This window comes from Sturnira hondurensis, unplaced genomic scaffold, assembly GCF_014824575.4.
Source record: "Sturnira hondurensis isolate 20B ecotype Veracruz unplaced genomic scaffold, ASM1482457v3 Scaffold0001509, whole genome shotgun sequence".
NCBI lineage: Eukaryota > Metazoa > Chordata > Mammalia > Chiroptera > Phyllostomidae > Sturnira > Sturnira hondurensis.
The window spans coordinates 1,415,860-1,439,019 of NW_028074140.1; the positions used below are offsets into that span (position 1 = coordinate 1,415,860).

General features: G+C 41.5%; 1 protein-coding gene across 1 annotated transcript in view; it reads right to left on the reverse strand.

The window, feature by feature from the left end:
- SLC12A2 (solute carrier family 12 member 2) overlaps window positions 1–20,099 on the reverse strand; it is a 97,340-nt gene extending 77,241 nt beyond the window's left edge. The window contains exon 1 of the mRNA XM_037028452.1: window positions 18,896–20,099. Coding sequence (XP_036884347.1) covers window positions 18,896–19,630 — 735 coding nt within the window. The 5' untranslated portion in view covers window positions 19,631–20,099. The remainder of the gene's footprint in view (window positions 1–18,895) is intronic.
- Between the last annotated feature and the right edge of the window lie 3,061 nt (window positions 20,100–23,160).

Here is a 23,160-nt window from a genome sequence, read left to right on the forward strand (position 1 = left end):
CGCTATTGTGGTAGAGAGGGTAGGTAAAATATGCTGATCATTCCGTTTCTATATTCCTAGAATTTTTTCCTCCCAATTAAAAACCCACATTAGCTGCTCAACCAGCAATTCCTTTCAGTCAAATGTTATACTAGGTCATAGTAGGTTTTTGCTTCCCTTATATCCTTTACCATTGCAACCTCTGGACCCACACCCTTTCAGGAAGGCTTGAAAAATAAAATTATCCACACAGAATTACTGAGATTCATCCTGTGTGGTTTTGTTACCACACAGTACAATTTCCTATGATTAAAAGTATATAGTAGTCTGTTTTAGAAGTGAAGTTTCTAGATTTTTCAAATCATACACCACTTTCCTATTTCTATTAATTTTCCTTTAAGTTTTTTATATACACTTAAACTCCTATCCTTAAAGTTAGAAAATTACTAAAAGAGTTCTAACTAAAATATTTAATTAGATAACAATATTCCTTTATTGCTGAAATACTGGTTTTAAAGTATTTTCTCCCAGGGGACTTTCTGCTTGTGGCTCCCTCTACCTGTAATATACTATGAACATGCCTGGGCTCCTTCTTACCCTTTAGGTCTTAGCTTAAAAGTAGCCTCCTCCTTCCCCATCCACCCCACACACAGCTTCTTCTCATGAAGAACAAATAAACTGTAGCATCTCATACAATGGAATAAAAATGAAATCGCAATGAAAATGAATGAATTATAAGTACACACAGTGAGCAAAAGATGGCAGATAAAAATGTCTGGTATAATTTCATTTATATAAAACTTTAAAGCATGCCAAACTATCCCGCAGTTGGCCCTTGAACAGTGCAGAAATCAGGGGCACCAACCCTGAGCAGTCGAAAATACACATATAACTTTGGACTCCCCCAAAACTTAACTACTAATGGCCTACTACTGACCAGAAGCCTTACCAATAACATAAATTAAGTCTATTAAAACATATTTTGTATATGTATTATATACTATTTTCTTACAATAAACTAAGCTAGAGAAAAGAATATTAAGAAAATCATAAGAAAAATACGTGTATAGGATTTCTTGAAAAAATATCCATATATAAAGGGACCAGCACAGTTCAAACTGTGTTACTCAAGGGTCAATTGTAATGCTGTTCAAGAATCCAGAACAGTAGTAAAAGCCATTCTGGGGGGGAAAAATCAGGACAAAGGCCCAAGGAAATTATCACCTTAACAGCCAGGCACGCCAGCAGCGTTCTGCTTCTTGCTCTGGGTGGTGGTCATTAATTAGGTTATACATTTATGGGGTTTTTTCTCTGCTATATTCCACAATAAAAAGAAAGACTTTTAAAAGAGTAACAAAAATGTGTTAAGTGTTTGGTATACTGCCTGATACTAACAGACTAAATGCTAAGTAAATTTTGGCTATTATTATAAACAAGAAATAAAGTGATCTTTTATTATAACTGCCCATGCCATGAGTTTAAATAACTGGATGTTGAACAAATATATAAAAATAAACACTGCAAAACATCATTCATCTAGACTCTACTACATAGCTTCTAATAATTTGATATTGGCAGAGTTTAAGATGACCTCTGGAAAAATAAAACAAAAACAATGACTTTTTAAATATATTTTATTGATTATACCATTACAGTTGTTCTATTCCACCCTTTATTCCCCTACACCCTGCACACCCCCTCCCCCACCATTCCCCTCCTTTAGTTTATGACCACATGTCTCAAGTTCTTTAGATTCTATATTTCCCCTGCTATTCTTGCCCTCCCCCCTATCTATTTTCTATCTACCGTCTATGCTACTTATTTTCTCTATCTTCCCCCCCCTTCTCCTCCTCCCACTCCCCTGTTGCTAACCTTCCATGTGATCTTCATTTCTATGGTTTCGCTCCTGATCTGGCTGTCCTCTTGGTTTGCTTTTGTTTTAGGTGTGGTTGTTAATAACTGTGAGTTTGCTGTCCTTTCACTGTTAACATTTTTCATCTTTTTCTTATATAATCCCTTTAACATTTCATATAATAAGGGCTTGGTGATGATGAACTCCTTGAATTTGATCTTATCTGAGAAGCACTTTATCTGCCCTTCCATTCTAAATGAAAACTTTGCTGGATAGAGCAGTCTTGGCTGTAGGTCTTTGGATTTCATGACTTGGAATACTTCTTTCCAGCTCCTTCTTGCCTGTAAGGTCTCTTTTGAGAAATCTGCTGACAGTCTGATGGGAACTCCTTTGTAGGTGACTGTCCCCTTATCTCTTGCTGCTTCTAGGATTCTCTCCCTCATTTTAATCTTAGCTAATGTAATGATGATGTGCCTTGGTGTGTTCCTCCTTGGGTCCAACTTCTTTGGGACTCTGAGCTCCCTGGATTTCCTGGAAGTCTATTTCCTTGCCAGACTGGGGAAGTTCTCCTTTATTATTTGTTGAAATAAGTTTTCCACTCGTGGCTGTTTCTTTCCCCCTTCTGGTACCCCTATAATTCGGATGTTGGAACGTTTAAAGATGTCCTGGAAGCTCCTAAGCCTCTCCTTTTTTTGAATCCTTGTAACTTCACTTTTTTCTGTTTGGTCATTTCTTCCTTCCTTCTGGTCCACCCCCTTGATTTGAGTCCCAGTTTCCTTTCCATCACTGTTGGTTTCCTGTGCATTTCCCTTCATTTCAATTAGTTTAGCCTTCATATGTTCCTCTAATTTGTGACTAAAATCCACCAGTTCTGTGAGCATCCTGATTACCAGTGTTGTGAACTGTGCATCTGAGAGATTCGCTATTTCTTTTTCGCTTAGAGTTATTGGCTCTGGGGCTTTGAGTTCTTCTTGAGCCATATTTTGGATTGTTCATGCCTGTTACGTATGAGGAGCAGAGCCCTAGGTGTTCACCAGGGCCAGGCCACTCAGTTGCTGGGTTGTGACGCATATGTGGGGGCGGGGTCAAAGGAAAGCAATGGCAGCCCCCTGTGCCGCTGCCTGGGCCCACGCAGTCTGTCCCACTGCGCGTGAATGTGCGACTGTGGTCAGCCCGCCTCTGCTGGGTTCACCACTGGGGCTTGTGCGATATGTCTCACTGCTCACTCCTCTGCTGGTTTATCTGCATGCGAATGTGTGACCGCAGCCAGCCCGCCGCCTTGAGCCCTCACTGGGTCCGCCGGAGCGAGGCAGGGCTGCCTAGGTGCCTAGGGTCAGGGGATCTTTCTTGCCTGTCCCTGCACCACTGCTGGCTCCGCCCCTCTTACCAGTCCGGTTGAAAGGTTGGTTGTTGTCGGCCTTCCGTCTAGTTCAATTTTCTGTTCTTTGACTGCGTCTTTGTTCACCAAACCTTTGTTGTATTCAAACTTGGTTGTGGGAGAAGGCACAGTGTTTCCACCTATGCCTCCATCTTGGCGGAAGTCCACAATGACCTTTACATATAAACATGGCATCACCATTCTGCCTGGTGAGAAAGGATTTAACACCTATGCCACTGGCAAGTCAGTTGTACATAGTGTAAAGAAGGCGGCTTTGATGATCACAGATCACACTAGTAGAAATGTTCTGCAACTTCTCTATAACTAAAAACATGATTGGTAAGCCACAGCTTTCTCCCTTCCCTATTTCCTTCGGTGGCAAATGATAAACACTACATCTGGGCTAGGCCAGCTAGGTTCATGGTGGACTGCACAGTCTGAGAATAGAAGCTAAACTTCTGGGTCCAGCTTTAGTTAAGCAAATTAAATCTCTGTTAATGACAGCTAAAGAACTAGGAATCTTTATTTCAGGGCACTGTTAATATATAAGAATTTATTGTTTTGTTTACGAGCATCTTAGTATTGATTTAGATAAACCCAAAGTTGCACTTCAAAAATGTTTAAAGTTCACCAAAAAATGCTATTAAATCCTATAAATAAACCTCTGAACTAGTATTAATAAAGCATTAATAAAGATACTTTAAAGATAAAAACTAATGTGGTTTGATAGCATCTGCTTAATACTAAGGTAACCCAAACTGTTAAATTAATATGAAACAGCCCAATGAGTAATAAAGTGATGCATGTATATGCAAATTTAGATGCCAAAGTGGCTGAGTTTATTCTAACATTTTTTTCATCAAGAACTAGCCATTATTTCATCCCCAAACTACCAACATTTCCTATCCGTGCTGTCGGTGATTGGTGTGTTCAGTGTAATGCTCCCCATACAGACTACTCTCTCAAAACAAAGTATTGTTTTACAGGAATCCAATCTGCTCTGGTTAACAATGGTCTATTAATATCCAGTGGCATTAATGCAAAGCCCAAACTCAAGTGCCTCAGATAAAAGTGGATGGTGTGCCCATGTGACTTTACAATGAACCAAGTCAGAACTGCTGACGAATTCAGTCCTCTTCCTAGCCCATCCTGTTCTTCACTGATCATTCAAGACTGAGTTACAACAGAATGCATTAAGAATAGCATAATTATGTATTTCAAACCCATAAAACATGCTAGTGTCAACAAACCAACAACTTAAAAACATTTTAATTCAAGTTACCAGAAAATTTGTACCTTCCAGTATTGATAGTATAGCAATGTGACCTACATTTCAAAATGTCTTATTTTTTTAAATAAAAACCAAAAGTTGTCAAGAATATAAATATATGACTAATGGCATCATTAATGGGCAGAATATTATAGAAACAATGTACATGGATAAACACATGATAACAAAAATTATATTTAGTGCATGGCATGCACTTGGTATTTCATGTATTTCGCACATGAACATGTAATTACTTCTCACTATGAAGTATCACTTTCTATAGCAGGAAACTGAGCATAAGGGATGGTAAGTCCTTTTTCTGAAGGTAACACAAATATTACTGGAAAGACCAAGATTCAAATTCATGACTAACAGCTTGGCTATGCATGCATGGGAACGAACCTAGGGCAAACAGACAAAAAGGAAAGACCAGAAAGTAAATATGGGTATTCTTGATAGATAGACAGAGCTGCTTTGGGTGAGATTCCTGAGTTCACTGCCTTTTTAAATTGAGAGCATTCCCTAGATATGTGTAACTTGGAAGGCTATAGGTGAAGCCTTATTAGCTTGAGCCATCAGAGAAGAGAGTCCAAAACCCAGAAGAACTGGAAATTACGTGGGAATATCTAGGAAAAAATGGAATAATACCAACAGCAAGCCCCAAATCTCAGCTGACAACTGAGATTTGGTATAGGGAGCCAGGCTTAAAAAAAAAGCAGATAGAAACCATAAAGTAGAACAGAGACATCTGCTACTGAGTAAGCTGGAGAGGACTCAGTTTGAAGTTTAAACCTAGGCAAGTACCTGTTACAACAGAAAACAATAATCCTTAGAAGAATATAAACAACCACCACAACCTAAAGTCACTACAATGTATTATCTACATTTCCAGTTTTCATGCCAAAATATTACTAAACAGGAATATATAACCCATAATCAGATGGAAAAAAACAATCATTAGAAATTAACCCCAAGTAGGCCCAGATATGGTGGATTTAGGAGACAATGACTTCATACTAAGTATAATAAACATGTTCAAAACTTAAAGGTAAATGTGGTACCAGGGAGCAACAGAGAGGTAAGCTCAACAGAGAAATGAAAGGTAATTTTTTTAAATTAGAAATTGTAGACCTGAAAATCACAATAATTAAAATGTAAAATTCACTAGATGGACTCAACAGCAGAATGGAGATGGAGGAAGGAGGAAGCAGCGAAAAGCATCGACTTACAAATTTAAGAAACTTAACAGACCCAACAAGAATACACACAAAGAGAAACACTCCTATGCAAGTCAAATTGCTGAAAGCCAAGGTAAACAGAAAATCTTAAAAACAATATATATAGAGATGAGCTTTCTCCTTCTTAGAAACAATGATGGCCAGAAGACACTGTGTTTATCAAAGCACTGAACAAAGAAAACCCCATCAACCAAGAAGTTTACATCCAGCAAAATTATCTTTCAAAAGTGAAATGAATAACGACATCCTCAAATAATCAAAAACTGAAAGAATTTTGTTGCCAGTTGACCTCCATTACAAGAAGTAATCACGGAAGAAGTACTCAGATAGCAACACAGATATACAGGAGGAAATGAAGAACAAAAATAAATCCCATATGGTATCTATTTTTCTTTTCTCTTTCAAAGCCATATGACTACTGAAAGCAAACATACAACATTGTATTGTTGTGTTTATAATTTCTATGACAACTAGAGCCCTAAGGAAAGAAAAGTAATCTATTCTATGGTTCCCATATATTACCTGAAGAAATTCAAAATTCTAAGTAGAGTAAACACGAAAATAATAATGCAAAAGGACATATAAGTAGAAAGTCATACTAAAAAAATTTAGAGGAATGAAAAACAGAAAAGAAAACAAAAAACAAATTGCAAAATACCAGGCCTAACTTAACCAAATCACAATAAATGTAAGTGGACTAAACATTCTATAAAGAGAAAATAGAAGTTATGATACATGTATCATATAGTTCATACATGCAAACATTCACTTAAATACAAGAGCACTATGGGTGACATAGAAAACTCTGACTACTTATTTACTAATAAGTTATTTAATGCTAGGCAAGAAGAGTAGCATACAAAAATTATAGTTTAAGATATATATATAAAGGTACAAAAATGTTAAGAATTTAAAGTATTTAACTTATTTTCCAACCCTTCTATAGTATTTTCTCTTCATAATAAAATGAACATTTTTAAATAAAGCACAATACATCTCTTGGAATAAATTCTTTAAGTGTTGGTTTTGAAAAGGATTAATCCTCAGCCTTTTAAAATCTGACATTCCACAATAAAAAAATTTTTTTAAATGACTGATGCATGCTAAAAAAATGAAATAAAATAAAATTTGATGCTCTGGGATGATTTCAGACTGATTTTCCAAAAATGTGTGCTTTGTTGACTCTATTTTTTATCAAGATTATAAACACTGGCCCTAACCAGTGTGGCTCAGTTGGTTGGGCATCATCCTGCAAAGCAAAAGGTTGCTGGTTCAATACTGGTCAGGGCACATGCCTGGGTTGGGGCACATATGAGACGCACCAATCGATGTTTCTCTCCTTCTCTTTTTCCCTTCTTTCCTTCCCCTCTAAAAATCTTTTTTTTAATCTAAAAAAAAAAGAGATTATAAACACTGTTGTTCATTTGTGCCAGCACAATGTTACACAGAAATGCTGCAATAATCCAAACTTAAGTCCTATCTCTGGGTCGACACTAAGGGCTCTTCTAGACTATTTTCTGAGAACTCCGTTTCTGCTTTCCTTATCTTCTGTCTGTACAACATGCTGGCTATCTCTGGATCCATCTTTCCCAGTGTTCATTTCCCCTTCTAACCTGCCCTGGTTATGGAAACCAGAGAGCCATATTTTTTATAACTATGTACAAAGTGTAACTATATAGTCCCCAGTGCAGATGTGGTGAATCCCTGTGATTTAAAATCTTTTTGGTTGTCATGTTGTTGTGCTGCTTAATTACCAGATCAGCTTTATGACCAGCAAATCTGCCAAATGACTAAGACTGAAATAGGTGGGACAGTATAGTAATTTCTCCAAGCCAAATTTATTATTTCTAGAAATGTATAGGTAAGCCAGTACTGAGAATAATTATCATAAAGCTTAATTTCAAAATAGTAAAGACCAATTGCTTTATAGCTGAAACCATTAGGCTCTATAAAAAGAGGTAATATCTAGGCTCAATAATTCTACATGAACTAGTAAGGATTCAAACTTAACAGTACTTTTGTATTTAAATTCCCTGTAGGATCTTAACACACCACTTAATAAGCAACATGTATGTTTGTCCTAATACCTGATGTGCAAGCTTTCATTAACATGCCTAGGTTTAAGTCCAGCATCTAAGACTTACTGTGGGCAAGTTGCTATTAGCCTCTGAGTTTGTCTGTCTGTAAACTACCTGGTTTGGAAGGTCATTGTGCCCAGACAACAGAGAGCTCCTGAAATATGGCAGATGTTCAATAATGGGCAACTTAATACACTTTAGTCTACAGCTGTCGAATGGTTACAGCCAGCTCTTTGATCGTTAGCACTTGTCTACCACAGGGGTATTCCAAAGTCGAGTAAAGAAAATAACTGTGTGCTACCGCCATAGGGGCAACCAAAGTTATGACTCACACCATGTCTAGGATACTTGGTCTCAAACCTGACTTTCCGGGAATCACCAGAAAGGTTTTCAAAAGCTGCCTCTACATTCTTTGGAAGAGAGAAGTCTAATTTTTCTCCAAGTGATTCTTTTAGAAATTTGGGAATCACTGGTCCAGAAGAAAAGGATAAGAAGACAAAGGCCTATTCAAAAAAACTCAGCCTCATAGCCCTGACCAGGGGTGTGGCTCAGTTGGTTAGGGACCATCCTGCAAACGGAAAGGTCACCAGCTCAATTCCAGGTCAGGGCATATGTCTGGGTTGCTAGGTCCCCAATTGGGGGTGGACAGGAGGCAATCGATCTGTGTTTCTCTTGCATATTGATGTTTCTCTCCTTCTCTTCTCCTCTCTAAAAATACATAAAATCTTTTAAAATTTCAGCTTTACCAAGTATTACTTATGTGGCTTTATGCAAATCACAACCTTCCAAAATGAGATTGCTACCAAGACTTTCTGAAAACCCATCTCCTCCAAATGTAGATTTGAAGACCAAATATAGATATGTAGCTTAAGAGTGCTTTAGAAACACTAACAATTTATACCATATTAAGAAATTCAATACAGCCTTTCCAATTAAAGACATTTCAATTCTCAGACAGAAAAAGATAAATTCCACTGACTCAATAAACACTTCATTGAGGGCCCGATATGTTCTAGAAACCTTTAAGAAAGAATCCCATGCAAAATTAAAAGGAAATTTGGATGCTAGTGATTTTAACCTAGTAGTGACTAATGTGGAAGAAAAGAAGAAAAAGGAGGAAAGAGGAAAGGGAAAAGGTTCCCTAAATAGTACTATATAACAGTAACCTCTGTGATGATGGAAATGTTCTACATCTCCACTGTCCAATATAATAGCCATCAGCCATGTATGGGTATTGAGCACTTAAAATGTGACTCAAGTAATTGAACCAAATCTTAAATTGAATTTAAACTGAGTTTAACAGCCGCATGTGACTAGTGGTTACAGTATTAAAAAACACAACCCTAGAACATTTGCAAATTTAGGTCATGCTTTTGGGAGACATGGATACAAAAAGGCAGATAAAATGGAATAAAAAATTTAGCTAAATTCCATTTGTAAGAAACTTTCTTAGCCCTGGCTGGTGTGCATTAGTGGATCGAGGGCTGCTGGGCCTGCAAACCAAAGGGTTGCCTGTTCAGTTCCCAGCCAGGGCCATGCCTGGGTTTCAAGCCAGGTCTCCAGTAGAGGGCACACACAAAACAACCACACATTGATGTTTCTCTCCCTCTCTTTCTCCCTCCCTTCCCCTTTCTGAAAATGAATAAATAATATCTTCAAAAAATTTTTAATATTTCTTTTTGAAGACTTTTCTACTAGGAAAAGATATATCCATAGAATGAAACTCAGGAGCCCAAATCTTTGGAAGTAACACCAATTGGAAGTCAGAATGTTACCAACCCTGGTTCTGCCAGACACAGGCCTTATAATCCTGTACAGGTTACCAGGTCACTTAGCTCCTCTGTGCCTTAAACTCCAACTGTGCAAATTGGGGCCACTTACCTGTCGAATGAACCACAGAGATTAAAGATAACAAACATAAGACATATAAAAGAGTTTAAGATTCTTTTGTACTACATTAATTCATTAAAAAAACTTGTTATATTACTCCATATGCACTGCCTGAGTCAGGGCACTACAAACGTAATGACAAAACAGCCACAAACATAGTCTGCTTCTCATGGAGCCTGACTTCAGTTCCAGTTGACTCACCCACATGAATAAATATACTACCACTAAATGAAGTAGAACTTTAAGGAAAAAGAGATTTGTTCTACACTGGAGAACAATAAGGCTTCCTCTCTCAGGAAATAAGGATTAAAGTGAAATAGTTAAACTGAAAAGTTAACTGTGTGTATGAGGGGGCAGGGAGGAAGAGTTTGTGGATAGTACCACAAATGGCCAAAGGTATTGTGCCACTGAGTAATTTTAACACTGAAGAACAAGGAGACCAGAGCTAGACAGTGCAGGGCTAGTTTTAAGCCAAGAGATGACATAACCAACTTTGTTTTGAAAAGATCATTCTGGGTACAATAGTGATGGCAGGGCACGGTGAATTCAGGGAACCCAGTCAAAAGGCTACTGTAGGGGGGACATTCCACAACTGGGTCTAGGATGGCAGCAGTGAAGATAAAGGAGTTTTTAGGAAATAGAGGTGATAGGAAACTTGGTGATGGACTGGATATGGAGGAATAAAAGTGTCAAGGATGGCTCAGGTTTCTCACTTGTGCAATATGATGAATGGTGGTACCACTCACGGAGACATAGGACCCACTGAAAGAAGGCCTGGGTTGTTTTGCTTCCGAAGGGGCGGTGGCGGCGGCGGTGGGGGGGGGGGGAGGAAATCATAAGTTTGTGAGTCTGTAGTGCCTTTGAGATACAAAGCAAAAATGTTCAGCAAGCAATGGGTGCCTAAAACTCAGAAAAGGCGTATGGAGTGGAAGACAAAATGTTGGGAGTCATTAGCCTACAGACAGAGAATAGAGCGTAGAAGAGAAGAAAGAAGCCAGAGGAAGAAGAAAAGCCAGACTCAAACCTTGAGGCTGGCTAAATTTAAAAATAAAGGAAACTGCAAGAGACACCGGGCTGAACGAGCCGCGGAGAGAAGAAAAATGAAGACTGAGTGGTATTACGGAAGCCAAAGAAATGATAAGACTTCAAAAGAGCATCAAATGCTGCTGGAAGGTTGAATGCTGCTGGGGTGTCCTGGTATTGGTGATAAGGATGGAGGTGACTAGTGACTTCAAAGAGTTACTTAGGTAAAATGATGGGGTAGAAGTCATATTACAGCAGATGGTCATGGATCCTCTAAGTCTTCCCCCACTGGAGTAATCAAGCCCGCCCTACCAAGCCACCTACCCTCCAAAATGATTTGCATGCTAAACTCAAAGCTACATTGTTATAAGAACTTAACACCAACTCAGGAAAGAACAATGCCAGTGGTTTTTAACCTAAATCAATATCTGATTTGTGAATGTTCAGAAACAGCATAGTAAACATTTAAGGCAGAGAAATTTCTGAGCCCGAGGGTAATACAAACACACCAGCCCGTAATTAGCTTCTGCAGAGAGACAACAGTTTGCTAAACTATTTTTGCTTTCAAGTTTTCCCCTTCTTATAATTAGAAATCCCCAAGTTCTTTACCAGGACCACAGTTTATGTAATGGCTTTAAGACAACACTTGTACTGGATCTAATGAAAAGTGTTAGAATAACAAAGCCACTGGCAAATGATAGCTTTCATATTTTAAATAGAAAGCCAATTACTTTCTGTTTAAAAACACTGATATTTTTTTAAAATATTTTATTTATTTATCTTTTTAGAGGGGAAGGGAAGGAGAGAGGAAAGAAACATCAATGTATGGTTGCTTCTCGTGCATCCCCTGCAGGGAACTGGCCCCTGCTGGAAACTGGCCTGCAACCCAAGCATGTGCGCTGACTGGGAATCGAACCATGATCGTCTGGTTCTCAGGCCCGCGCTCAGTCCACTGAGCTACACCAGCCAGGGCTAAAAACACTGATATATTTTTAACTTCAGTATTTTAAGTAGTTTTCCTTGCTGTCCATCCCCAACACTTTCACTTAGTGGAATCCATGTATTACTTCCCCATTCCTTTGAAAAACTACTGATTTTCATGGCTTTACCTAAATTTGTAGCATAAAAGGACATTTTTATACAATTATTTAAATTCCACTTTTAAGTTCTTTTATTTCACTAACCAGTAGCTGCAGTTTGGTGTCTACCCCACTGTAGAACTTATTTGTAAAATGAAATCCAACTCTTGAGTCCACCTCCCAAACTTGCTCTTCCACACAGTCTTCTGTATCTCCAAATACTCCAGTCTAAACAGGAAAACCCTGGCACCGATCTTTCTATACACCGTTTCATCCAAACCATCAGCAAATCCCAACAATTCTACCTTTGAGACACAGTCAGTATGTGAACACCTCTCACTATATCACACACTATTACCTTAGTAAAAGTCCTATCATCTTGACGGAAATACTGCAATAGGCTTCTAACAGTCTCACAGCTTCCACCATGACCCTCTTATAATGCATCCTCCACAGAGCAGACTGGTATTTTAAAAAGGTAAGTCAGATCATCAAGTCTATGCTCAAAACCCTCCATGGCTCCCTGCATCACTCAAGAGTAAAATCCTAGGTCTTTATCATGATCTACACAGTTCTCCAGTGTTTGTCCCTCACTACTGCTTTCACCTCCTCTCCTGTAGCTCTCCGCCTCCTCACCCCAGCCCAGCTGGTCTCCCTGTTTCCCGATTACACCAAGCACACTCCCATCTGAGGGTCCTGGTGTTTGCTGCTCATCTCCCTAGATTGTTCTTCCCCCTAGATACCTCCTCCCTTCCTCACTTCTAGTGTCTGCTCACCTCTCAGAGAGGCTTTCTCTGACTCCTCCAAAGCAGACCCACCCCAGCCATCACCATCTACCCACCTTCAGTTTTCTTCACAATTACATGTGACCTTTGTTTTCTCATGTGCTACTACCAGAATGAAAGCCCTGTAACTCTGCTGTGTTCATGGCTGTATCCCCAGCACTTAGTGTAGAACAGTGCTGCTGGTACTCAATAAGAATTGTTGAATAATCAAATTAATATTCATTTCACTTCAATGAATACTAATGAAATGGAACCAATCCAATTAGTACTACAACTTCCCAAACACATATATTAAACACAAAATTAAAAATTAATGAAAACAAACACACTTGATACATAACCAAGAGATATTATTGTAGTCCTTTAGATACCAACTGCACAGAATTGCAAATGTGAGCATGAAGACAAATACACATACATTCAGACACATCAAGTTTGATGGCAGTGTACAGATGATGCTTCCACATCTAGGGAATGCATACAATATTATGGATAAAACAGAATTAATCTCTGGTGGCATGGGTTTGACAGGGTCAAGTCTCTGGCAAAACTGTGAAAGTGTGACTTTACCACATGCATGCATTTCTTATCAGGACCCCACTTTGACTCACTCCTGGAACTTCGATACTCCCTAACCTCAGGGATGTGGCTCATCCTTGTTCCTCTAGGGTGACCTTTAAGAACTCAAGCTACATACTAAAGTAATTAGTAGTGTGTGGCGCTGCTTGCCCAAGAATCAACACAGCCCAGGTCGAAGCAGCTATTGGAGTCAGGAGATAACACACTTGTTTATGTTTTACAGGAAGTCCTTGTTAAGTGGGAGGGATTATCCACCCTGATACATTCAATGAACATATCTTTATTAAGTACCTATTCTCTGTATGGAGATGAAGGAGACACAGGTTCAGATCCCAGTAAAAGAGATGGTCGTATCATACATCATCACGAGAATTCCTCCTCATTTCTCTGTTATGTAATCATTACCCCCTTGGGAGGTCATAGAAGGCAGGTGATGGTGTAATCCCCAACACGTCCCCCTCAGCATCCCTGCCACCGCAGGGACAGTCTGGGGGACAGGCAGGAATAAGAGATAAGAAAGGGGAATTACTACATTCTGGCATTAGAATCAGAAAAACCTGGGTGTGAAACTCTGCACAACTTTCTTTCCTCCTTCTTATGTATTTATTTTGAGAGTACATTTATTAAAGCTGGGGACAGTGAAACAAAGGAAGGGCTTAGGATAGAAGAAGCAACAAAAGTGAGTCTAGGGCGGTACTCTGCTTTGGCTCCCCAGACGTTGGGGAAAAAAGTGAGCCACACTGGGCTGTGTGAACTCACTAAGAAGTAAAAGTCCCTGTGACAGAAGTGAGCCAAAGCAGGAAGAGTCAGAGAAAAGGGGGCCTTGGAGACAAGTCTGGGGGTTAGCCCAGGACAAGGGGCTGCCGCCCACTGCCCCTCTGGTAGCAAGTCTCCCAGGGACCCTCAGAAGTTAGGAGGAAGCGAGCAGAGACACATGCTGAGAAAGAAAGGGGAAAGAAAGGTGTGGGCGCGTTCCACAGGGACACCTTTTTAAAAAAAATATATATTTTATTGATTATACCATTACAGTTGTTCTATTCCCCCCTTCATTCCCCTCCACCCGCACACTCCCTCCCCCACCATTCTCCCCCCCTTAGTTTATAACCACGTGTCTCAAGTTCTTTAGATTCCATATTTCCCCCACTATTCTCACCCTCCCCCTATCTATTTTCTACCTACCGTCTATGCTATTTTTTGTGCCTTCTCCCCCCTTCTCCTCCTCCCACTCCCCTGTTGCTAACTCTCCATGTGTTCTTCATTTCTATGGTTCCACTCCTGATCTAGCTGTCCTCTTGGTTTGCTTTTGTTTTAGGTGTGGTTGGTAATAACTGTGAGTTTGCTGTCCTTTCACTGTTCATATTTTTCATCTTCTTTTTCGTATATAAGTCCACAGGGACACCTTTCTGGCACCACTTTCTGTGAGTGACATTAAGCAGTGTCTTCAGCTTCTATGTGCCCATTTTATCATCACCATTATCATTTTATTTCCTAAGAAATAAATTTTAAAATTCAACAAGCTCATAAAATATAAAAGATACTTGATATAGGTGCTCTCTTTAATTCCATTTCGATTAATGAAAAAGGTTGAAAATAGGCCACATAGACTTGACTTATCACCAGCAAAAGGCTCCCAAGCTTTGGCCAAAGACAACCATGTTAAGGTAATGCTACCTTTTAAACTTGTTTCAATGATGCTTTAAACCCAGTAGGAGCTATTATGGATTGTCTACCGACCACACTTTTCCGCATTCAATAATCATGCATTCCATTATACAAGCTGAAGTTGTTCATCAAATACGTCTTTTTTTACCCTTCTACATTTTTTCTTCTTGCAGGGGCAGGAATCACTAGTTTGGGTATTTTTTAAAAGTACTTTTAAAAAATCTATTACTGGCATCAGCTTTGAAGAGTTTCTGCTTAAAACTTTTCTCTCAGTTTCCCTGACACTACTCTCCTAGCTATCTATTTATGACCAGCCTACCGTAACTCCCTTAATTCCCTTTGCTAGTGTCCCGATTCCTAGCATACCTTTAGACATTCTCTAGGCTCACTCCCAGAGCCTATACCTGTTTTCTTATCTACTCACTCTCCTTAGGTAATTTCATACACAACCTTAGACACTATATATACACAAATACATACACGTGGCACACACACATTTCTGCCCTCCTCCCTCATAAAAATTCATGGACTATGATGTCTTACAGGCTACTCAAAACAGAATTCTTTCTTTACCCTCCCTCCCCTGCCAATATCTATTCCTTCTCATCTCAGAGAAGTATTGCCATCTATTCAGGTACTCAAGTCCAAAACGTGGGGATCAGCTTCTCTTTCACTCCCATGTCCAACCTATCTACATCCAATTCAATCTGCCACCAAGGCTTATTTTCTGTACCCCAAACCACACTAATAGCTTGGACTCTTGCCCCTGCTAATCCATTCTTCACCCAGCAGCCAAAGATGTTAAAACAGATCATGTTGGTACCTCACACAAAATACTTCAATCACTTCCAACTACATGTATAGTAAAATCTTACACTGGCTTCCTTATGGTTCTTTGGATGTATCCCTCTCTCACTTTACAACCTCTATATGCTGTTGCTATGACCTCAAATGTTTTCCTGCCCTATCATCAACTTATCCTTCAGGTTTGTGCTTTAATGTCACACTTCTTGAAAAAGACCTCCCCAACCACAATTTTTTTTTAAAATTCTTAGATTATTTATTTATTTATCTTTAGAGGAGAAGGAGAGAGGGAGAGAAACATCAATGTATGGTTGCCTTTCGTGGGTCCCCTGCTGGGAGTTGGCCTGCAGGGAACCAGCCTGCAACCCGGGCATGTGCCCTGACTGGGAATCGAACCGTGATCCTCTGGTTCACAGGCTCGTGCTCAATCCACTGAGCTACGCCAGCCAGGGCCTCTCCCCAACCACAATTAAAATTAGGTCCTATTATATCCTCACTAGCAACCTATACTTTGGTTCCTGAGCACTGAAAATTAAAAGGTTGTAACTGTGTTATATGTACAACTATTTGGTTAATGCATGTTTAAACTGGGTCAATATCTTTTCCCCTAATCACTGCCTCATCCTGCAGTGCCACATCCATGTGTCCAACAGCTAAGAAACTCCTCTCACCAGTAAATACTCGATAACAGACAACTCATGAGTCCTGGCCCTAGAATGGCTGGATAACACAGCAAGATACACCATGGATATTTAACTAATCCCCTTCAGTTGGATCTTCAGGCAAAGTACTTTAAAAAATCACAGTGCTGGGCAATGAAAAGGATTCAAGTAGAAGGAAGACAAATTCCCCTAAGTTTCTGACAGCTTGTGTTTTCACTTCTTTTGTTCTACCATAGTTCCTAGCACAGAGTCAGACCCATGGCAGATCCTTAATTAAGTATTTAGTGACCAAAGTGTTATACTCCATGATCATCAATAAAGTGCTAAATTAAATGTTATAAAATTCTAACATTTTATAACATCTGGTTCACTGAGAGCCAGGAGCATTAGAAGAGATTTTAAGGAAACAGAACTCAATCTAGACAGGATGTAAAACAACTTTAGGATCTGCCCAACCAGTGCTATCACCCCTCTCCTGCCCTCCTTCAACAGTGGTGTAGCCAGATATGCACTCCTTAACACGAAACTTTTCTTTAATCTATTTGCTAACTTCTAAGCAAAATTACCTTCAATATTATATTCTATGCTTAGTTAACCTAATAAATGGTTTTTTTGGGGGGGGACGTCGGGGGCGGGGGGCAGTTTGGCCATGAAGGACCTGAGTGGTAGAATATAAAAAACTACAAAGAATTCACTATACCACTTGTTGCATAAATGAAACTCTAAATATAACATTGTACATACTATATTCATCTTATAATGTAGGAATTAAGAGGGTCTAAAATTGGAATCACAGAGTTTAGATACTTTCGGAAGGGCCAATATTATTATATTAAGATTGAAATTGTAACTACACTAGCCGTTATTTTTCAAGCACTGAACATGATGTGCATTTTCTTGTCTTCATAATAACCCTGAAAGCTGAAAAAGCTGAGACTGAAAAGCTGGGTGACTCCGACTCCTATACAGCTTACAATACAGGTGTTCTTTTTTAGGCACTGTAAACTGGCCCAGTAACACCAAAATAAACACACACAAAAAAGCGCCAAAGTTTTGGAGAACTTCAAATGCCTTGTTACTGAGGAAATTTAATGTAAAATAACACCATTTTCCTGGGAAGCATACAAGTTCAAGGAATAACATCCTTCAACGTAAAAAGCCTTTCTAGAACTTACGGGTAAATATAAAGTGTTTTACTGCTAAACTACTCAGCTCTTTTTATAAATCTGATATTTTCAATAATAAAAGTTCTCTCTCAAAAAAAAGAAAAATTACCAGGTACATATCAACTTTATAAAGATTTTGAGTTTTGGAAGGAAAAAATAATAGATTTGAGAGAAACTACCTGAGTATGAGTAACTGTTATAAAAACTGTTTTTCTTCTAATATAACAAAATACCACAATGGAATAACAAAAGAGTGCTATTATTCAAAGCTAAATGATGTCAGGCTTCTATTCAATAAGATGTAAGCATTGAGAGAATTATTTCAAACTGTATGAATGTTACATTATCAAACTTTGGGACAAATACATTCTTGTATGAAATAACCATATAAGATCAAGAAGAAATTTCATACTTCTACATTTAAACTTGTCCACAAGTTTGTGATCTTTTCAACCCATACGGTACCAACTCTGCATTCACCAAATTCCATCAATGTGGTCATTCCACATTGCAAAAGCAAACTTCAAGTAATCCCAACCCATAAAAAAGTTAAATATTAATTGATGGAATTTCAAAAGCATCAATGTTGTCTCGAAATCACAATTTTGTACCATAAAGAAATAAAAGATAAAAGTCGTATATGGTCATAAAATAGAATTACAGAAACGATATATGGATGACTTTCTCTTCACAAAGTGTTACCTACTTATGCAAGACCCCAGAAAGTCTTTCTGGACTTCTGCCACAGGAAAAAAAAAAAAAAAAGACCACTCATTCTCTCAATCTCTCTCTCTCTCTTCCTCCCCACCTCCCGGGCTCTGTGCCCCCTTCCCCGCCTTTTTAAATAGTCCTCTCCCAAAAGGTTTACATTAAAAATGGATTTATGTCATTACCAGGAACACCAAGATTTATGATCTTTGCATATTAAAGACTGAAGGAATTTGGTTTTAATAATTCATGGACCACAAACACAATTAAGATTGTTTCCTTCAAACACTAAAGTTCCCATTCTTGGGACCCCTAATGGGTGTACATGAGCCCTACAATACAATCTTTAACATAGATGGAGGTGTGCTCTTCTCTACAGACTGACGTCCTCACCTATATCTCCTGCACATTCCCTTCCCAGGGTCCAGAAGCGTAACTCATTCAATGGGACGGTAATTGTTAAGGTCAGGTAAGAAACGAGCACAGACGAGCAATATAACTGCATGAGGAAAGTTGTTAAATGCAGTCTCTCCTGTATCACATAACTAGTCTAACCCGCTGCAAACTTTTAAGAGATTAAGTTACATTCCTCTGCAATTCCACCCTTGACAGCTGAATCCAGAGATGCCAGCAAGTCGTGCACGTCCAATCCCGAAACCTCACCGGTGGGGAGCCAGCGGCTACATCCCGCGGTCGGCGCGAACCAGTGGTTGGGGAAGGAGGGAGGGCCAGGAGAGCTCACCTTTTCCAGCTCGTCGTGAAGCTCCGCTAGGCTGGGCCGGAGCAACTTCTCGCCCAGCTGCGCTACTGTGTGCCGGTAGTGGTCGATCCTGGGCACGGCGTCCATGGTGTTGTGGCCAAAGGTGCGCAGGTAGTAGGTATTGGTATGGGTGTCATAGTAGTAGTGGTGGTGGTGCCCACTGCCGCCGCCGCCGCCGGAGTGCAGGCTGCTGCCCTCGCTCAGCACTGTGTCCCCACCGTTCTGGAAGCTCACATTGGGCCCTTCGCCTCCGACCCCCGCCGCATCCGACAGGCTCTCCTCCGCCGAAGAGGAGGCAGCTGGGTCCACGAAGTTCACACGGAAGCGGCCCTTGGCTTCCTCACTGCCTTTCGCCTGCCCGCTTTCGCCGATTGCTTTCCCGTCCACGGAGGACTCCTTGCTCCCCGTCCCAACACCAGCTGCAGCCGCCGCCGCGGCAGCTCGCCCCGCGTTCTCGGAAACCAAGTCCACCTGGAAGCGGCTCTGGCTCGGGGTGGGCCCCAGAGGTCTGCCCAGCCCGTCCCCGGCCGCCGCTACGCCCTCGCCCGGGACCCCGCCGCCGCCCCGGCTAGCGGCCGCAGCATCCTCCGGCACCGAGGGCACAGCCGCGCCAGGCAGATCCACCCCAGGGGCAGCTAGCGCAGCGGCTGGCGGCGTCTCTCCGACCCCAGACACCCTAGGGGCGCCGGAGGAGGGCGCCGTAGGCCTCGGCTCCATCACCGCCCGACCCTCGGCGGACCCGAAGAGCCCGGCGGACGTCGCGGGCTGCACGCCCTCCGCGGTCGCAACGCCTGATGAGGGGGTCACTCTCCCGGTTGCCGGCTCTCCGCCGCTCGCAGCCCAGTCAGCGCGAGAGTGCAGCCGGCGCGGGGCGGGCCCCGCTGTTTAAAGCCTCGGCGGGGCCACGGCAGTGGCGGCTCTAGCTGCAGCACGCGGGAGGCGGGGCCCGTGGCTCCTCCACCCCTCAGCCCGCCCACCCGCGGTCCCGCAGTGACGCCCGGCGGACGCTCCCCCAGCGCCCCGGCCCTCCCGGGGTCTTGCGCGCCCCCGAGCAAGAACTGCCCGCGCAGGGATCGTGTCCAGCCAGTCCGCGCTGAGCTTCGGGCAAGCGCGAGCAGCGCGATGGAGGAGTAGCAGCGCACCGCCTGACCGCTGTCGCCGGGAAGATCTCCGCGCCGCTACCTCCTCTTCCGTCGCCTTCCTCCCACTCCTCCACCTCCTTCCCCCGCCCCGCTCTGCGGAGATGAGGAGCAGGCCCCCCGGCCGCCTTCTTCTCTCCCCGCCCCTAGGGCTGCGCGTCTACTGGACGGTAGCCGGAGCCACCGAAGACCTGGCTGTCGACGGCGCCCGGCGCGGCTGGCGAATGGGCGCGCGGGCCCTGCTTCGGCGCACACGGATTGCTGCTATTCCCGCGGCAGCTGCCACCACACGGGCAGCTCTGGAGGATCTAGACTGCTGGCTTTTTTTTTTTTTTTTTTTAAGTTCTGAGCGCGCAGTACTTAGGCTGAGGTGGCGAGATCTCGCGAGATGCTGCAGGGTTACAGTGCCGCTTCCCCTCAGGCGCGTGGTACCCGCGGTAGTGCTGGAGCAACCGGCTGCCCCGGGCTCCTCCGGGTGATGCCGGGGCCTTTCCCGTCTCTCCCGCCAATGCTTCCGGAGTTTCGGGCGAGGTTCGCCCTTTGGCGAAGCCTGCTGGGAGTTCCTGCCCGCCGCGACGCCCGCACACACTCCAGGCCTGAGCCTAGGGGGAGGCAGGATTTCCTCCGTGCCGCCTTTGAGGCTGTAAACTCACCCGCCTGGCCGCGTTAGATTTGCATAATCAGAACCTAATCCCAGTAGTGATGCAGTGGGTGTGTCCACACTTTGATAACACCTTCATTTTAAAAGCTGATGTTTGAAGGTGAGCAGGGAGTCTAGTTGTGACGCCTTATTGTTTCATGACGATTTTTGACTTGAGGCATCTCTAAAAATGCTGGGAAGCTCAGAAATGAATATGAGAGCAGTAACCTGGAACTTTCAGCATGGTATAGGTTGTGAATAGTTCCTGTTTTAATTTTAAAAAAGGTACTCTTCTGCAGGTCAGTTTTTTCTAAGGTAAAATATAGGAGATAATAATAGTTTTGAAACGTGCTTAGCAGAATCCATTTTTAACCTAAATTCTACCCACGGTCCTACATGAAAACAGAACAATGAATGGCTGCTTAGATCACTTGCCTGTATTTATATTTATATATTTGCATATTTTATTTGTGGGGATAAACACCGTCCTTTGCTGAACCGTTGAAGTATGATCAAAGAACCGCAGAGTTTTCAGAGCTGTTTGGAAAGACAGTAGTGTTAAGAAAACTGCAACCAGGTAGTTCTCAAAAAATTGTCCTAACCATTATCTTACTTGCCTTGCACAACTTTTCATCTCATTTAATTATCTCTGTTGTAAAGATGGAGAGAGGAAAGAACCGCTCTTGGATCATGTAGGCACATTTTTTAAGTTCCTTCTTGCATATTAGTAATATTAGCAAAAAAACAAATGAGGCCAGAAAAACCAGGTGGTCCTTTTGGAAATGCTGTTTGTACTAGAGGATTTCTGTCTTGGTAGCTGATCGGTGTGGTACCTCTTAGCTCCAAAGCTAATTAGATAGCTGTTGGAGTTCAACATTCATTGAACTGCACAAAGGGTAACCATGTACTATGAGGTGCTCTGTGTTATGAGGATATTGCAGTGAGCAAAACAGTGTCTTCCCTCATGGAGTTCATTGTCTAGGGAGAAAGTGAGGGGGGCAATAAACAATAAATAGAAAAAGTATTTAGCATACTGTAGGAAGATAGAAATACCTGCAAATATAGAACATGCTTGGAGTGCTAAGGAAAAGGGAGTAGGAGAGGTACATGAGATATGGAGGTGGTAAAATTTTTTATAGGATGGCCCCACTGAGAAGGTGACATTTGAGTGAGGAAGTGGGTGACGCAAATATTTGGGAAAAGAATATTCCAAGTAGAAGAAAAAAAGTTGACAGTATGTCTGACATGTTCATGGAATTTCATGTAGGCATGTGTGGCTGAAGCTGCTTAAGGGGTGGGGAAATCAAAGGCGATTAGGTCAGAGAGCTTACTGATTGAGGGTATGAAGGACCAAATCATGTAGGACTTCTTAGGCTATTGGAAGGACTTTGACTTTTACTCTGAGTGGGACAGTATATTAGTCAACTTGGGTTGCCCTAACAAAATATCATAGACTGGGTGGCTGAAAAAGAAATTTATTTTCTTACAGTTCTGGAGTCTGGAAAGTGAGATCAGGGTGCCAGTATGGCCAAGTTTTGGTGACAGGTTGCAGAGTGTCCCCTCATTGTATGGGCACATGTTGAAGACAGAACTCAGGTGTCTCTTCTTATAAGGGCACTTGTTCTATCTGATCAGGGCTTTGCTCTTATGACTTCACTGAATCTTGATTACCATAGTTTGTCGTGTATAATGCTCACTTTTGCCCAACTTTTTAAGGGGAAAAATAAGGATGTGCATTATAACACCATTATTATGGCTTTGACCATGATGGGTAGCAGTTGAAATGTTTGGAAAGTGGTTGAATTCTGAGGAGGCAATAGAATTTTCTGATGGACATGGAGTGTGAGTGAGAATCCAAGAGTTTTGGCCTGAACAACTAGAAAAATGAAACTGCTGTTTTCTTTGATAAGGAGGTGGTGAATGGAGCAACCTTGGGTGGGAGGAATTTCAGGAGATGTCAAGTGGAGAAAATAAATAAATGTATAGTAATAATAAATAGTAGTCGTGTATAAAAATGTGTAAGTGCAAGCTGAGAAGTTCTACGACAAAGAAACGTGGTATAATGAGATGGTAAAATAGAGGGGCCAGACTTAGAAAAAGTGAAGTCTTTTTCAGCTGAAGTCTGAAAGTTGATTAGGATTAAACTATAACTTGGAGGAGGTTTTCAAAAAACGGGAAACATTATGGGCAAAAGCCCTCTTGGAGTGAATGTGGCCTGTCTAAGGAGCTTAGCCAGTTTGATTAAAGCATAATGATTAGATAAGAAATGAATGAGTCTGCCTATTCTTTTTTTTTTAAGATTTTATTTATTTATTCTTAGAGAGAGGGGAAGGAAGAAAGGAGGGGGAGAGAAACATCTATGTGAAAGAGAAACATCCATAAATTGCCTCTCAGAAACCCTCAACTGGGGCCCTGGCCCACAACTCAGGCATGTACCCTGACTGGAAATCGAACCAGCAACCTTTCAG